Source organism: Alnus glutinosa, chromosome 5 (assembly GCF_958979055.1).
Source record: "Alnus glutinosa chromosome 5, dhAlnGlut1.1, whole genome shotgun sequence".
In the NCBI taxonomy this organism is placed as follows: Eukaryota; Viridiplantae; Streptophyta; class Magnoliopsida; order Fagales; family Betulaceae; genus Alnus; species Alnus glutinosa.
This window is the reverse complement of record NC_084890.1, coordinates 32,128,297-32,146,312: the sequence shown is the minus strand read 5'-3', so window position 1 is coordinate 32,146,312 and position 18,016 is coordinate 32,128,297. Positions and strand designations below refer to the sequence as shown.

At 35.1% G+C, this 18,016-nt stretch overlaps 1 protein-coding gene, 1 long non-coding RNA gene and 6 other non-coding genes across 10 annotated transcripts; 1 reads left to right on the top strand and 7 right to left on the bottom strand.

Moving 5' to 3' along the window:
* The first annotated feature begins 275 nt into the window (after positions 1 to 275).
* Positions 276 to 3,239, top strand: LOC133869799 (uncharacterized). The gene is made up of 3 exons (XR_009900543.1): positions 276 to 455; positions 763 to 856; positions 2,892 to 3,239. It is a non-coding gene; the product is annotated as an uncharacterized LOC133869799 (long non-coding RNA).
* A 5,655-nt stretch (positions 3,240 to 8,894) lies between these two features.
* On the bottom strand, positions 8,895 to 15,119 carry LOC133869729 (phosphatidylinositol N-acetylglucosaminyltransferase subunit C). 3 transcript variants are annotated; one of them, XM_062306806.1, is made up of 5 exons: positions 14,995 to 15,119; positions 14,780 to 14,899; positions 12,122 to 12,244; positions 11,207 to 11,327; positions 8,895 to 10,034 (listed from the first exon to the last, which is right to left on the bottom strand). In XM_062306806.1, the coding sequence occupies exon 5, from the start codon at positions 9,839 to 9,841 to the stop codon at positions 8,930 to 8,932; it is 912 nt and encodes a 303-aa protein (XP_062162790.1). In that variant the 5' UTR covers positions 9,842 to 10,034; positions 11,207 to 11,327; positions 12,122 to 12,244; positions 14,780 to 14,899; positions 14,995 to 15,119; the 3' UTR covers positions 8,895 to 8,929. The 3 variants fall into 3 exon arrangements, with proteins under 3 accessions (XP_062162790.1, XP_062162791.1, XP_062162789.1); XM_062306807.1 differs by lacking the exon at positions 12,122 to 12,244; XM_062306805.1 differs by lacking the exons at positions 11,207 to 11,327; positions 12,122 to 12,244.
* LOC133870004 (small nucleolar RNA snoR69Y) lies at positions 10,844 to 10,937 on the bottom strand. The gene has a single exon (XR_009900624.1). It is a non-coding gene; the product is annotated as a small nucleolar RNA snoR69Y (small nucleolar RNA).
* On the bottom strand, positions 11,498 to 11,589 carry LOC133870005 (small nucleolar RNA snoR69Y). Its single transcript, XR_009900625.1, has one exon. It is a non-coding gene; the product is annotated as a small nucleolar RNA snoR69Y (small nucleolar RNA).
* LOC133870002 (small nucleolar RNA snoR69Y) lies at positions 12,433 to 12,526 on the bottom strand. Its single transcript, XR_009900622.1, has one exon. It is a non-coding gene; the product is annotated as a small nucleolar RNA snoR69Y (small nucleolar RNA).
* LOC133869999 (small nucleolar RNA snoR69Y) lies at positions 13,088 to 13,181 on the bottom strand. Its single transcript, XR_009900620.1, has one exon. It is a non-coding gene; the product is annotated as a small nucleolar RNA snoR69Y (small nucleolar RNA).
* Positions 13,748 to 13,839, bottom strand: LOC133870000 (small nucleolar RNA snoR69Y). Its single transcript, XR_009900621.1, has one exon. It is a non-coding gene; the product is annotated as a small nucleolar RNA snoR69Y (small nucleolar RNA).
* On the bottom strand, positions 14,428 to 14,521 carry LOC133870003 (small nucleolar RNA snoR69Y). Its single transcript, XR_009900623.1, has one exon. It is a non-coding gene; the product is annotated as a small nucleolar RNA snoR69Y (small nucleolar RNA).
* Positions 15,120 to 18,016: the final 2,897 nt, after the last annotated feature.

Sequence of the window (18,016 nt, the reverse complement as noted above, 5' to 3'; positions counted from 1 at the left end):
CAAGGTGTGCCAAAAATGCAACTTTTTTCCGATAATACACATTCTTTTAAAAACTAAAAAATTCAATTCAATTCAATTGAAAAAAAAAAAAATTGTGCTAGAGAAAATGACATAATTATGTCATTAATGACATAATACATGATGAATGAGAACTGCAGAGGAAAAGACTTTTATTAATTTACTATGCTAATCCAAGGGAAAAAAAAAAAAAATACCCATCAATATAAGTTTTGTCAGCAAACAACAACCGGACCAAAGCCGAGCCTTTTTTTTTTTTTTTTTTTTAACAGAATATATCCTATTTTACACAGTAGGAGCGTAGAGGTCCAGCAGGATCCGCATACTAATCCCTCCATCCCCAACGCCACAAAGCCGACATCTTTCTCTCATCATAAACCTTTCTTCCATAGCCGAACACGCTCACTTCCCCAGACCATCTTCCATAGTCGAATACGGTAAGTTGGGTTCTATTTCTTCTCCTCATCTGTGCTTTAAATTTGGCTTTTCTCTAAAGTAGTAATTTTTAGAATGTGCACACCAACTGCTCGATTAATTGTTTGTACAAGGTGAGTTATTAAAATATGTGAAATGTTATTAAACTAAGGAAGGCCCAACAAATTATTGGCAAAATTGAATCATTTGTTTCCAACTAACGTACATGTTTCAACAATACAAGTGGACACAACATTATTCGTTCCTTTGAGCAATGCATGTTTACAGATATTCTCTGTGACATTATTGCTTGTGATTTATTCTTTCTAGGTAGCAGGCAACAATGGGTGGAGTGATAAAGAAGTTTTTCGTTGGATTGCTCCTGTTGCAATTTTGTATGGTTTTAACCATAATTTGCTTCCTGGTAAGATTATCTTGTGTTAATGTCTAAACCATACATTTCTGTTTCTAATGTGGCTAAATTAATGACAATATATATAGGTTTCTGTTATCTGTTATCTTTTATATAATAGAATGTTTTAGGGTGAAAGCATTACATTTCAGAAATGAATTTTTTTTTTTTCATGTTTTTGAAGATACTTGCCTGGGAAGCCTAGTTAATATAAATCAACAAATGCCCTATAATTGGCAAGTGCACTTATGGCGCTGTTGGCTTGCCAATATATTTAACAAGAAAACATAATCAAATTGAGTATGCAAATATCTTGAATCTGTCTTGGAATGTGAGCAATTTATCATAGGACCTCTCAACTTCAAATAGTTTGGGAAAAAAAAAACAAAAAGCTTTGCTAAGTATCTGCCACAATAGAGTCAATCAAGGTTCAGGAATTAGAAGAAATGGGTGCTGGAAATCGTATATTGGGGCTAACTTAATTTAAGTAGTTACATTGAGGATTTAGGTTTATGTGATCTTGTCCCATAATCATTATTGATTCTGTATGAGCTTCTAGGACAAAAGAATTTCTTCTCGTTTCCTAAGAAGGTTGAATTATAAGATTTTATCCGGGGCATGATGAGTACTTCATAGTTTAAAGATGTCTTGGCTACAAAGTATAGCCCAGCCAAGAGAAAATAGGAAAACAGAAACCCATTAATAATGCAGAAATGCAAAACGCTATGCACCTCTCCGTTTTGTCTCTAATCAAATAGAAAAAAGAAAAAGAAGAGAGAGAGAGGGAGATAACGTCTTTTCACCTGTAGTTGCTAGTATACCCTTTTCTTTTAAAATTTGCGGGAATTTATTGGGTTTCTCCTCCATCATCAACAATGCAAATAAAATTCTATGGTAATGTAGTTTTTAAGTAAATTAAATGTGCTTTGCAGCCTTAATGTTCCATGTTATGGTTTATGTGTAGCATATTTTTTGTCTTTTCTCATTAAGCTTTAAATCATTAGCACTTGATATAGATGAGAAGTGCATTTGTACTAGCAAAAAATATACTTAAGAAATGGCAAAGGACATTTAAATGCTTAACAATAAATATCTAGGTTATTTTTAATGTTAGAGGAGAGGGAGCATTCTTTCGGTCATACAAAATTTTGATTCTTTATTTGTACGCATTCTATTTTGGATCACTTTTCTTGACATTTTTTACTTATTAGAATGTAACACTTCTTATTCTTTAGGGGCTGATTAATCATTTTCCCATAACCTGGAGGGCTTATTTTGTCTAAAACACAGTTTTGATTTATTATTATAAGGTTTATGTCTCTCTTTTTTGTGTTAAAGTCAGATTATGCAGCAGAGACTCAGGAGAATAATGAAAGGATATTGGCTATTAACTAGAGCAGTAATTGATCTCAAAACCCTTAAAAGGATTGTGAGATTATGATGTTATTCTTAAGTATTTTAGTGGGATGGACATTTTCTTCTAAAAAATAAAGAGTCTGAAATATTTTCTAACCAACACCGAATTTGGACCCTTGAGTTTAGCTAAAAGGCAAATCCACTTTTCAAATGTTTTAGCAAGCCAATATCTCATATTATGGTCACTAGGAAAATTGCTAGTTACAGTCGTCAATGCAAGCCATTTATGTGACTTTTAAAGGCTGTCCAGAGTCTCTTTCTCTAAGATATTGCCAGCTGAACTCTTATGCGGACTCGACTCAAATCTGGATCCTAAATTTCAAAATCCTTGCAGTTATGGATGTTTTGGGTGTTTGGAGTTTGTACCGAGTGAACAAAACAAATTTTCTTCCAGACAAGGCTGCTCTTCTTCCGAACATAGCTTTTAGAGTTTTCTTTGGATGAAGCTTCCTCCCTTTTGTTTTAGAGCAAAATCTCATTTTCATATTAATTTTCAATGTGCTTTGGTTTAACTTGATCGGATTCTGTGCTAAGATTTTGTAGGGGGCTATGCAATTAGGTTATATATGTAGTTTCTTCTCTCGGCGTTACAATCAGATGACCTCAATTAGTATTTACTTATCTTGAACAGGTTCAACCCACTTGTCTCCCTATTCTTTGACACTGGTGAGTGGCTTCCTTGCTGTCATCTCAGTCAACGTGGTTATTGCATTCTATATATACATGGCGATGAAGGAACCATCAGATAAACATGAGCCGGAGGCCCGGAACCTGCATTCCTTGCTGAAGCCGAAGCTAGTGTCAGTCGGTCCACAAATCAAGCTGAGGATTCTTCTCAGTCCGGAAAGAAACAAGATTAGTTTAAGCTCAAGCCTTTCTCATGTACCAAAAAGAAGTGAAAATGAGGAGCGACTAGATAATTGTTAGGATTCCTCATGATGAAATTTTCATGTTTTATATAATATTGCGAATATTATAAGTTTCTTCTCTCGCTCAATTTTGGTGGCACATGTAAGAGAGTGGATATGAAACGCACATGTCAGAGTAGGCGATCAAACAACTTAAAATTTATTTGAACAAGTGAGTCTTATATGAATTGTCTTATAATGTGCAACAAACTACTATGAATCTCAATTCGGTTAAAGATTCCAAATTCTTATTATTGGCTGCCTATATTTCTGTTTTTGAGACTCACCTGCCCTAGGTGCTTAGGATGTGAGACTTTTCTCTCTCTAAGGTAAGTAAACCCTACAACCCTATTTCTTACCCTGTCGAAATTTATATGAAATTCAAAATTTTGGATAGAAGTCTTATCAAAAAAATTTGAATAGAACTGAGATCCCAATCAATTGCATGTAACCATCGTAAGATGATTTCTCTGAAGTTTGCTGTGCAAGCTTTTGCAAGCCTAACAAGGGACTATTTGTTAACCTAACATTGACCCAAATTGAGACTTGTCATGTACTAACTGCAACCAAAAGTCCTTGAAACTAAAAAGAATAAAACACTAAGAAGAATTTTATTATAAAGCCAAAGAGCTTATTTTACAATCGATGATTTTAGTGTAAACGATATCTCTGCCAGTTCCTCTCATTCACGTGCAGAGTCATCATGTCCAGATTCATTATCACGTCCAGCTTCAGTTGAAGACTCATTCAAATAATCTCTAACTAATGGATAACATCTAGAGATAGGATTCTGTATTTTTGAATTTGAATTTAGATAGATTAGAATTCTGTTTTTGTAATTCAAACTTTAGATAGGTTTGTAATTCAAACTTTAGATAGGATTACATGTAACCTAGTCCTCTATTTATACCCTTCTATACATCAATGAAAATCATTGAAGTTCAAAATCTTTCATGGTATCAGAGCAATAATTGCTCACGCTTTTTTCTCTCGATCTTTTCACACTGTTTTCTTCCGCTCATTTACTATCTCAGTTATCCATGGCATCCAGCTCTGCCGACTCTCCTTCTTCATTCATTCTACCTAATATTGGCCAACTTATGACCTTCAAATTGGAAGGACCCAACTACATCACTTGGTCCAACCAAATGATTCCTATTTTAAAGACAAACGACTTGATGGGTTTCGTGGATGGTTCTGAGCCGTGCCCTCCCAAGTACGTTCTGGATGATCAAGGGACAGATACTGCTACCCTCAGTCCAAATTTTCGTCTTTGGACTAAGAAAGATCAATTTGTTCTTTCTTGGATTAATGCAACTCTATCGGAAAAAGTGCTGTCGACTACCTTTGGTGTCACTAGTGCTAAGGAAGTCTGGGATTCCCTCTCCAGCCGGTTTGCCTCTCATTCTAAGACTCGGATTTCTCATCTTCAGCGCCAACTTCAGAGTCTTCAGCAAGGTTCCAAGTCTTGCACTGATTATCTTGCAACAGCCAAGCAATTTTCTGCTCAACTTGAAGCTGTTGGACAACCGGTTACTGATGATGCATTTATCGGTTATGTGGTTGGTGGACTTCATCCCTCCTTCAACCCAGTTGTTACTTCTCTTTCGGTGGCTTCTCGTTACAAGTCACTTAGCTTCATCGAATTCCACGATGAATTGCTCTCTTACGAGCTCCTGTTGGAAAGCCAAAATGCTGCTAACACTGCTGATTCTCACCATTTTGCCATGTTCTCCTCCAAGTCGGTTGTTCCTCCTCAACACCGTAGGTCCAAACCTCCTGGAAAACGGTGGAATGGTCCCAAATCTGCCACTTCTTCACCCAAGTTTCGCCCAACAGCTTCATCTACTCCAGCATCGGACAAACCACCATGCCAAATCTGTGGGAAATTGTATCATCAAGCATTGGATTGTTTTCATAGGATGGATCATGCCTTTCAGGGTCGTCATCCTCCTGCCCAGCTGTCTGCCATGGTTGCCACCTCCAATTCAGATACTACAAATGACCCGTGGTATGCTGACAGTGCTGCAAATCAGCACATTACTGCAAATCTGGAGCAGCTCTCTTCACAACAGCCGTATTTGGGTTCTGAAGATGTAGCAGTGGGAAATGGTGCAGGTTTGAAAATTCAAAACACTGGTTCTATGGTTTTTCACACTCCTCAATCTTCTTTTCATCTCTCTAAAGTCTTACATTGTCCTCAAGCTTATGCTAACCTACTCTCAATTAATCAATTTTGTCAAGATAATGCTTGCTTCTTTATTCTCAATGGTTCTCATTATTTTGTTAAGGACAACCGCACGGGTCTCACCCTCCTAGAAGACCGGAGTGAAGGAGGTCTCTACCCAATTCAGTTGAAATCGTTTTCCGTCAATAAGCAGCATGCCTTGACTGCTCTCTTAGGTGTCAAGACGTCTGCCGCTGTGTGGCATTCCCGCCTTGGTCATGCTTCTCAGCCAGTTGTGTCTCAAGTTCTCCAGCAGTTTTCTCTTCCAGTCAGTGGCGTCAATCAAATGAATGGTGTTTGCGAACCTTGTCAACTCGGCAAAAGCAAGCGACTTCCATTTCAATCTTCTCCTCGAGTCTCTATGTGTCCTTTAGAACTCATCCATTCGGATGTTTGGTCATGTTCTACAAAGTCTTTAGGAGGTTGTTCTTATTATGTTTTATTTATTGATGACTTTTCAAGGTTCACTTGGTTGTATCCCATTCATCATAATCCGATGTTTTCTCTGTTTTTCTGCAATTTAAAATTCTTGTGGAAAACCAATTCTCATGTTCTATTAAACAATTTCAATGTGATGGTGGTGGGGAATATATGTCAACTCAATTTAAAAAAATTTTGGTCAATCATGGCATAATTCACCGCATTTCTTGTCCTCACACACCACAACAAAATGGTGTGGCTGAGCGTAAACATCGTCATATTATGGAAATGGGATTATCATTACTTGCACAATCTCATCTCTCCTCCATATTTTGGGTTGATGCTTTTGCTACATCAGTTTTTATCATAAATCGTCTTCCTTCTCCAATAATTGACAATGTCTCTCCCTACTTTAAACTCTTTAACAAAAGTCCAGATTACTCCCTGTTTCGTTCCTTTGGGTGTTCCTGTTTTCCTCTTTTACGTCCATACTCCACTCATAAGTTAATGTTTAGGAGTAAGCAATGTATTTTCTTGGGTTATAGCAATAATCACCGTGGGTATCGCTGTCTAGATCCGGTCTCTCGCAAGGTTTATGTGTCAAGGCATGTAGTATTTGACGAATCCAGATTTCCTGCTGAAAAAGGTGTCCTCTCTCCTGCCACTCCAGGTTCGGTATCTTCTGTCTCTTTTCCTATTTTTTCTAACATTCCATCTTCATCTTCAGTCCAGATTCAGCCTGTTAACACCGATACACCTCCAGCACTACACGCCTCATCTTCACCTCTACCGAGTGATACTTCCTTACATGACTTGTCTCCTGCTCTCTAGGTTTCTTCTCCTATCATTTCTTCATCTTCTACACAGGATACTTCTCCTCAAGATTCTTCCCAACATGTTGAATCCTCTGATCCAATTATTTCCCCATCTCCTGACACTTCTTTAGCTCCCATTTCCACTCATTCCATGCTCACCCGCTCTAAGACAGGTCACTTGCAAACTCGTTCCTTTCCTAATTACACTTCATTCTATTCCACCAAGCATCCTTTGTGTGCCCTTTCCAGTGTTTCTCTTCCACCAGAACCTACTTGCTACTCTGAGGCAGCCAAATCCCATGAATGGAGAGCTGCAATGGGTGATGAATTCGATGCTCTTATTGCAAATCAGACTTGGTCCTTATGTCCTCGACCTTCAAACCACAATATCATCCGAAATAAATGGGTTTACAAGATCAAAGAGAATGAGGATGGCTCTATTGATCGTTATAAAGCAAGGTTGGTTGCTAAGGGCTTTGATCAAGAAAGTGGGGTGGACTTTACAGAAACTTTCAGTCCCGTGGTGAAGCCTTCCACAGTCCGGGTTCTCTTGGCCCTTGCTGTGCAATTTAATTGGAATATTCGTCAACTAGACGTCTCAAATGCTTTTCTCCACGGTCACTTGCTTGAAGAAGTATTTATGGAACAACCTAAAGGATTCATTGATCCTCAATTTCCCTCTCATGTTTGCAGGTTGCACAAATCTTTGTATGGCCTTAAACAAGCACCGCGAGCTTGGTTTACACGCCTTTCTCAGACATTATTGGAGCTTGGATTTGTATCTTCTTTGGTTGATAGCTCCTTATTTATACTTCATCGCGGAAATGTGCATCTCTACTTATTGATTTATGTAGATGATATATTATTCACTGGCACATCTACATCTCATATTGCCTCTATTATTACTCAGCTTCAACAGGTTTTTAAACTTAAGGATCTCGGCAACTTGCATTACTTTTTGGGAATACAAGCTGTCCGTTCTTCTCAAGGCTTACATCTAAGGCAATCAAAATATATTTCCGATCTTCTATCCAAGTCCAATATGTTGGGTGCAAAGCCATATTCCTCTCCATGCCTTGCTGGTTCCAAAATGTCCACTACTGATGGTGATCCTCTATCTCCAACAAACATTACTACCTATCGCCAAACAGTGGGGGCTTTACAATATTGTACTTTAACACGTCCAGATATTGCATTTTCTGTCAACCAGCTATGTCAACACATGCATCACCCATCTACTCTCCATTGGACAGCGGCAAAACGTGTTCTACGTTATCTCAAAGGCACTATTGACCACGGCTTATGGTACACCAAAGGACCCTTGACACTTCAATCTTTCTGTGACTCTGACTGAGCGGGTAATCCGGATGATCGTCGCTCCACAACGGGAATTGGCATAGCTTTGGGATCATCTCTCATTTCTTGGACTGCCAAGAAACAATCTGTGGTTGCACGTTCTAGCACAGAGGCTGAATATCGTGCCATGGCCATTGCCACCACTGATCTCTTTTGGTTGCGAATGTTATTTAAGGATCTTGGTATTCCGTTATTTGATACTCCACGCCTTTGGTGTGATAATATTGGGGCTCTTGCACTTGCTTCTAACCCCGTTTATCATGCTAGGACTAAGCACATCGAAGTCGACTACCACTTCATTCGTGAGAAGGTGCTCAATGGCGATATCTCCATCAAATACATTAGCACACATGATCAAATTGCAGACATCTTCACTAAGGGTCTGAGTTCGTCCAGATTTCAGTTTCTCCGTGACAAGCTTATGGTTTGTTCCGTCCCCATCAGCTTGCGGGGGGCTGTAAACGATATCTCTGCCAGTTCCTCTCATTCACGTGCAGAGTCATCATGTCCAGATTCATTATCACGTCCAGCTTCAGTTGAAGACTCATTCAAATAATCTCTAACTAATGGATAACATCTAGAGATAGGATTCTGTATTTTTGAATTTGAATTTAGATAGATTAGAATTCTGTTTTTGTAATTCAAACTTTAGATAGGTTTGTAATTCAAACTTTAGATAGGATTACATGTAACCTAGTCCTCTATTTATACCCTTCTATACATCAATGAAAATCATTGAAGTTCAAAATCTTTCATTTAGGAGGGAATACAAGCACTCATTTATAGAACAGTGCAAGGCTCAAAAAAACAATGTATGTGCTTACAGCTTAAAATAAAGAAAAGAAATCAGTATAGTCACTATTCGAATCAAATTTCCAATTAGTGATAATAAAAAAAAAAAAAAAAAAAAAAAAAAAAAAGGTTCCATCATACATTAATGATCTCAATCTGTTATATCAAAACAAAGCTTAGCCTCATCCCAAGGGCCATTAATCTCAAACTTGTATTCTTGAAGTCGTATAAGGCAATAAGGACATACTACAGTCACAAAAACCAATAGACCCAACAGCAGCACAAAAAGTAAACCGTGCAGAGTGTAAACAAAAGCCAAGGTCACAGCCATCAAACTGAAAGAAAAGCAAAGGTGCAAACGGAAGGAGTATTTCTTGATACAGTAAGTGACCAGTGGAGCAAAAAGGAAGACTTGCAAGGAGAATAACATGATAGCAAAAACATGTAGTCTCGAAGGAAGGCGAGAAGCCATGAAAACCGAGGCTACTATAGAAGCATTTAAAGAAATAAAACTGGTCAAGGTTGGATTCTTCAGAGCACCAGGAGCTCTTACAGTTGATCCTGAGTAGTCATGAAGGAATAGATGTAGTACGAGAAGCGAAACGGTTACCGCCGAAATGGAGTCCGAGCTAATGGATCTTGTCAGAGTCTGGTAGACTGGAGCCAAAACATATAACCCAGTTGTGAAAAATGAAATGTTAAGGAAATAATGCAATAGAAGATTTAGGGAAAGCATTTCTTCAGTTAAAAGCAGAACTAGAAAACCTGATCCAAGAAGGCTCACATCAAGATACAAGAGAGAAGTTTCATTAAGATTTGATCTGAGGGTATAGGTCCAAACCAAAACCACAAGGGCAACAATGCATAGATACTCGGAGATGGAAACCGAGTCTAGCATCACTTTTAGCATGTCCCGTTTTACGACATTGGCATTCATGACCATATCTTCAAGGAATGATTCGCCAGTGTGATTATCATCAAATCCAGGTTGCATCCCTCCATATGCCACTTTTCTCCATTTGGGTCGAGTTGGAGATGGATTTTCAGTAATGTCATTATCCATTACAATCTAATGCTCAATTGCAGACCTAACTCCTTAAGTTCAAAGTTCTCTGCAATGAATAATTCATCCTATATCACATATATCCTGCTCTCACGGATGGTGGTCTTGCAATCTGCGGGTATACAGAGGAAAAGACATCTCCAAAAAGGAATGTTTCACTGCTGTCGGGCTCATTATGAAATGAAAAGAAAACCTGCACAAGCACAAAAGCAATCAGGTCCATAACCATGAACAACATTAATAATTGAAGGTCAACAAGAAACCATTACTTGGAAACTAAAGCACAAAGATAAGTAAAAGAAAAATATATATGTTAATATTCCTTTTTATATGTGCATGCAAACTCTCCTTATTAATGATAGATAGAGTTAAGAGTGAAAAAATATTCAAACTTAGGGTCATACGCTCTAATACTAATGACAGTGAATCTAAAATAATTTAATGATTAAATCATACCAAAAGTAAAATGACTGCTAATTCGTAAGAGTATTCACATTAGGCTAACCAAAGTTTAGCAAAATCTAAAATAAAAAAATCCGACTTTTCCATTTTTTACCCACTTTTCCAAAACATCATACATTTCACACTATTTTAGCTATCCACTTCACTATATTTAAATATTCTTTCTTTTCATTAATCATATTTTTTTAAATGTCTTTTCCTGACGGTCATATTTTCAAAAATTTGTTTCTTCTTGACAGTCAAATTTTTTTTAAAATTCATCTCAAACCACCAGTCATGTTTTCAAAAAAAAAAAAAATTGTCTAAAGAAGTTTTGAAGTACATGCAAATGACACCCTTTTAAAACTTCAGCTAAGGGAAAGCACGAAAAATAATTTTTACAAGAATCAACAAGATAGAGAATTAAGGTGAACTTGTCAAAAGCATCTGGATAAACATGCCATAAGCATTCATGCAAAGGGATAGACTCAACTGTAATACTTGGTTAATTAAAACATATAAACCTAGAAAAATAGAAACTGAGAATCACGATAAAAATAGTTTGTGGATCAGATACATGTTTATTGTTTCATTCCCTGACCTTGAAATGGTCTCATAGAGCTGGGATTAGACATTTATCATCATTTCAGAAATACCCACAAATAAATTACAATTAAGTCTCCAAATTGAAACCAAGCAATACAACACTTCAATAGCATTGATTATAATAATAATAATCATAATAATAACAATTGAATTATTATACCAAAAACAATAAAAAAAAAAGCTTAAGGGGTTTTTATTACAGGTACAAACATACAATTAGAGAACTTTCATTGTTTGATATCATAGACATACACTCACATTTATATATTTTGAGAAAGTATATTATAATAAATCAAAATCCAACACAAATATAACTACCATCAGCAGCTACAAAAAAGCTCCTCTCTAAGTCTTTTTTGGTTCATTTGACTTCCAGTTCTTCCCAGACCAAAAGAATTGCATCTCAGCACATGCAAATGACACCCCTTTAAAACTTCAGCTAAGGAAAAGCAAGAAAAAGAAATTTAACAAGAACTAAAGATGAACTTGACAAAAGCATCTGGATAAACATGCCATAAGCATTCAAGCAAAGGGGTAGACTCAACTGTAATACTTAGTTAAAACATATAAACCTAGAAAAATAGAAACTTAAAAATACGATAAAAATTGTTTATGGATCAGATACATGTTCATTGTTCCATTCCCTGACCTTGAAAAGGTCTCATAGAGCTGGGATTAGACATCTATCATCATCTCAGAAATACACATAAATTACAATTAAGTCTCCAAATTGAAACCAAGCAATACGACACTACAATAGCAGTGATTATAATAATAATAATCATAATAATAACAATTGAATTATTATATCAAAAACAATAAAACAGTTAAGGAGTTTTTATTACATGTACAAACATAAAATTAGAGAACTTCCATTGTTTTATATCATATACATACATCCACGTTTATATATTTTGAGAATTTTTTTTTTTTTTTTTTTTTTGATAAGTAAGAAAATTTCATTAAAAAAGTGTAAGGCACCCCTAAGTACACAAGAAATATACACAGGAGCAACTCAAGTAACCCACATGAAAAACCCAAGAAAACCCACAAGAAACTACATACCCACAACACCCAAAACCCACATGAAACCCAAATTACAAAAGAAGCCCCCAACAAACACCTAAGATACAATAGAAACCCCCATCAAACACCCAAGATACAAAGTAACCCCCAATATACAAAATCCAAAGTATATTATAATAAATCAAAATCCAACACAAATATAACTACCATCAGCTACAGAAAAGCTCCTCTCTAAGTCCTTTTTTTTTGTTCATTTGACTTCCAACTTTCTTCCCAAACCAAAAGAATTGCATCTCAGCACATGCAAATGACACCCTTTTAAAACTTCAGCTAAGGAAAAGCAAGAAAAAGATTACAAGAATAAAAAAAAATAGAGAATTAAAAATGAACTTGTCAAAAGCATCTGGATAAACATGCCATAAGCATTCAAGCAAAGGGGTAGACTCAACTGTAATACTTAGTTAATTAAAACATATCAAACCTTGAAAAATAGAAACTTAGAAATGCAATAAAAATTGTTTGTGGATCAGATACATGTTTATTGTTCCATTCCCTGACCTTGGAAAGGTCTCATAGAGCTGGGATTAGACATTTATCATCATCTCAGAAATACACACAAATAAATTACAATTAAGTCTCCAAATTGAAACCAAGCAATACGACACCACAATAGCAGCGATTATAATAATAATAATAACAATTGAATTATTATATCAAAAACAATAAAACGCTTAAGGAGTTTTTATTACAGGTACAAACATAAATTAGAGAACTTTCATTGTTTGATATCATAGACATACACTCACGTTTATATATTTTGAGAATGTATATTATAATAAATCAAACTCAAACACAGATATAACTACCATCAGCTACAAAAAACCTCCTCTCTAAGTCCTTTTTTTTTTGGTCCATTTGACTTCCAATTTTTTTCAGACCAAAAGAATTGCATCTCAGCACATGCAAATGACACACTTTTAAAACTTCAGCCAAGGAAAAGCAAGAAAAATAAATTTTACAAGAATCAAAAAGATAGAGAATTAAAGATGAACTTGTCAAAAGCATCTGGATAAACATGCCATAAGCATTCAAGCAAAGGGGTAGACTCAACTGTAATACTTAGTTATTTAAAACATATAAACCTCGAAAAATAGAAACTGAGAAATACGATAAAAATTGGATCAGATACATGTTTATTGTTCCATTCCCTGACCTTGAAAAGGTCTCATAGAGCTGGGATTAGACATTTATCATCATCTCAGAAATACACACAAATAAATTACAATTAAGTCTCCAAATTGAAACCAAGCAATACAACACCACAATAGCAGCGATTATAATAATAATAATAATAACAATTGAATTATTATATCAAAAACAATAAAACGCTTAAGGAGTTTTTATTACAGACAAACATACAATTAGAGAACTTTCATTGTTTGATATCATAGACATACACTCACGTTTATATATTTTGAGAATGTATATTATAATAAATCAAATCAAACACAGATATAACTACCATCAGCTACAAAAAAGCTCCTCTCTAAGTCCTTTATTTTTTGGTCCATTTGACTTCCAGTTTTTCCAGACCAAAAGAATTGCATCTCAGCACATGTAAATGATACCCTTTTAAAACTTCAGCCAAGGAAAAGCAAGAAAAGAAATTTTACAAGAATCAAAAAGATAGAGAATTAAAGATGAACTTGTCAAAAGCATCTGGATAAACATGGCATATGCATTCAAGCAAAGGGGTAGACTAAACTGTAATACTTAGATAATTAAAACATATAAACCTAGAAAAATAGAAACTTAGAAACACGATAAAAATTGTTTATGGATCAGATAATTGTTCATTGTTCCATTCCCTGACCTTGAAAAGGTCTCATAGAGCTGGGATTAGACATTTATCATCATCTCAGAAATACACATAAATAAATTCAATTAAGTCTCCAAATTGAAACCAGCAATACGACACTACAATAGCAGTGATTATAATAATAATAATCATAATAATAACAATTGAATTATTATATCAAAAACAACAAAACACTAAAGGAGTTTTTATTACAGGTACAAACATAAAATTAGAGAACTTTCATTGTTTGATATCATATACATACATCCACGTTTATATATTTTGAGAATGTAGATTATAATAAATCAAAATCGAATACAAACATAACTACCATCAGCTACAGAAAAGCTCCTCTAAGTCTTTCTTTTTTGGTTCATTTGACTTCCAGTTCTTCCCAGACCAAGAGAATCACATCTCAGCACATGCAAATGACACCCTTTTAAAACTTCAGCTAAGGAAAAGCAAGAAAAATAAATTTTACAGGAATCAAAAAGATAGAGAATTAAAGATGAACTTGTCAAAAGCATCTGGATAAACATGCCATAAGCATTCGAGCAAAGGGCCAAAGGGGTAGACTCTAACGTAATACTTTATACTTAGTTAATTAAAGCATATAAACCTAGAAAAATAGGAACTGAGAAATACTATAAAATAGTTTGTTGATCAGATAAATGTTCATTGTTCCATTCCCAGACCTTGAAAAGGTCTCATAGAGCTGGGATTAGAAATTTATCATCATCTCAGAAATACCCACAAATAAATTACAATTAAGTCTCCAAATTGTAACCAAGCAACACGACACTACAATAGCAGTGATTATAATAATAATCATAATAATAATAATAATTGAATTATTACATCAAAAATAATAAAACACTTAAGGAGTTTTTATTATGGGTACAAACATACAGTTAGAGAACTTTCATTGTTTGATATCATATACATACATCCACGTTTATATATTTTGAGAAAGTAGATTATAATAAATCAAACTCAAACATAACTACCGTCAGCTACAGAAAAGCTCTTCTCTATGTCTTTTCTTTTCGGTTCATTTGACTTCCAGTTCCTCCCAGACCAAAAGAATCGCATCTCTAGCTTCCCGTAGTCGGGTCTGCGATGTTGAACTGCAAAACCACAAAGAACGCCACAGTTAGTGATGCCTGCGCATGAGAGAGAGAGAGAGAGAGAGAGAGAGAGAGAGAGGCGTTGAGAGAGAAACCTTCATGTTGGATGAGAGCTTGAGTCGCTGAGGCCTGGTAGAGCAGAGCCGCTTTGCTGCAAATGAAGATGACAAGGGGGAAGTGTGACGGTGTGAGTAATGCCTTTTAGGGTTTAGGGTTTTGTAGGACAAGCAGGATGCGGGAATGATTACTTTTTTATTTTATTTTATTTTTTATTCGGCCTTTCCGGGACCAATTGGCCGATGCCCAAGGCCCCAAACCATTACAAACGGAGTCGGGCTGCTGCTTATTGGGCTCAGCCCATTGAACGGATTGTCATTCGAATTAAAAAGAATAATTCCTTCTTTTCTTCTTTTTTTTATCAACAAATTTGTAACACTCACCAAAACTTTTAGTTTTTTCTTTTAAAAAAAAGGTTTACGTATATTTCAAACTACCATTTAAGGGAGATGATACTTGCACAACTTACACATACGGGTGGGGTTCACCTACTCAGATGGGTCTAACTCATGTGAGTGGTTGTGCACAAGTTGTGACAACCTGTTTTGCACCAAGATTTTTCCTTTAATTGATAATATCTCATCCAAACTTTTAGTTATGACAAAATGAGTAAAAATTAGAGTTCATTCCTGTTTATTGGCTAAAATCGGAATCTGAGTTGCTAATTAACCGGTTTTGTAATAATTAGCGCTTAACCGGCTACACCTTATTCGGACCGGATACTAAAATTTTTAAAGAAAAAAAAAAAAAACCCATGAGTTTACTATGAAGAGAATAATGAAGAACACATGCAGTCTTGCATAACAGATTCAACTGATGCTATGATGATTTATGTCATAAAATATTTTCAGAAAAAATGATTTTCTCAAAAATATTTTATGGCGTTTAGCTCGTATGAAAAAATTACGAAAGGCAAAAATTAGAGTCCGGCAACTGGCAGTGGAATCCGGCAAGTCGCCATTGTCGGATTCTAACGAACAAGTTTGGCGGGATCCAGTCAGATCTGGCCGAACTCCTCTGGATTCGTCTAGATCTGCGTAGATATCGACCATTTTGGCCCGATCCAGCTGGTTGGCCATTTTGGCCAGATCCGGCCAGCTTCTGACCATAGTCGGCAACGGTGACCAGATGTTGCCAAATTTCGGCACCGAATGTTGTCAGATTCCGGCGCCAGTTGCATTCCGAGAACTAACTATTGTCGAATTCCGACAATCAAATATCAAACGAGCGTGCAAAGACGAAGAGTTTAATTTTTTAAAACGATTTACGGGTTTAAAAATTGTAAATCGTTTTTTAAAAATTAAAAAAGCTTTTAAAGTCAAACTGAAAATGATTTTTATTAACCATTATTTTCACCATTACCAAACATTGTAAAATGTCGAAATTATTTTCTATAAATTATTTTACGCCGCGGAGATGAAAGGAAAATAAAGTAAATAATGCAGTGAGTCAACGACGGCAATGCAAAGTGCAAACAGAGAAATGGCTGCCCCAAGAGCCGATCTTCACTAACCCTGGGCGGATCTACTACTTATCAACAGTGTACTTGCCGCCTAATCCTTCCCCACTCTGGCCCCTGTAGCTAATGAAAACCCAATTTCTGAGCAAAATCTTATATATCCCAGCTTATACATAGAATAAATACATAGATGAGAACAAACCCACTTCACCAAACTAAACAAATCTGAACTTTCATATGCAGGCAGGGCCTTCACACTTGGCAAACCTTATCACCACAAATCATTGAATAAAAGATATTTCAGGATTTTGAAGCCGACCAAAAAGGATTAGTCCGAGAAAAAGAATGAGATGTAAAACCTAGGGCAAAGGTTAATTTAGTAATTTTAATGTTTTATTATATATATATATACCCGGTTGCCGGTTATAATAAGGTATATATAAATGCTAAAACCGGTTCCGGTGTAGCCGGTTACTAATTATTACCAACCACGTTTCAAACCGGTTTTCTGGTTACCGATTTCGTCATTATAAACTACCAAAACATTGTTAATGTACTTCTCAATGGTAGTAAAAATACAAAAATAACCTAATAATTTTTTTTAATAAAACAAAAATACCCCTAAAAATTAAAAAATATATTTATTTATTTATTAAAAAAATTCCAAAATTTTTTATTTAAAAAATAAACGAAAATTTTATTTTTTTTTATACTAAATATTTTAATTTATTGAAAAAACAAAAAATTTAATTTGAAAAAAAAAATTAAAAACTTTAAAATTTTTCTTTTAATTTTTAAATTTGACCCCCTTATTAGTTTTTATGTATTTATGCATTTTTTTATATTTTTAGTTTTAGTTTTATTTTTAATTATTTTTTTAAAATATTTGATGAAAGGGTATTTTCGTTATTTGAGAAATATTGACAATTTTTTGTAGTTTTGGGGGACATTGTCCTAATTGAAAGTCTGGAGGATCATTGTCAATTGAGTCGTAGTTTGAGGATGGTATGTGGACTTTACCCAAAAAAATAACTATTGTCAACAATCGGATCACGTGGTTGTAAATAAACTAGTCTGTTCGATAGCTCACTCGATATCCGCTTCGTTTAACCCGATTTAAACTCGAGGTCAATACTGTAGAAACCCATTTTTTATTGTAGAAATTCGCTTGATTAGTAAGTGATACATACTCGACTCACTTGACAAAACTCGATATGGGCTCGGGAGCTCAGCTCGTTTAAAGCTCGACTGGATCGCTCACTCGACTTGTTAGTCTGATTCGTTAGCTCATTTATATCTCTTGAATATGTATATACAAATATATATTAATTTATTATTAAAAATTAGTTATATAAATTTAAGCATGTATATTAGTAATTAAGTAATATATGTTATATATGTTATATGTGTGTGTATTAGTTAACATAATAACTAATTAGTTCATAAACTAACACTTATATAGTTAATTAACATATACAAAGTAAATATAATTAATTATATGTTATTCTATATATAAATATACATATATCACATCACACATGGTTAACAATAGTTATATATTATACTTGTATTATAGTTATTTAGTTATATAGAATATATTA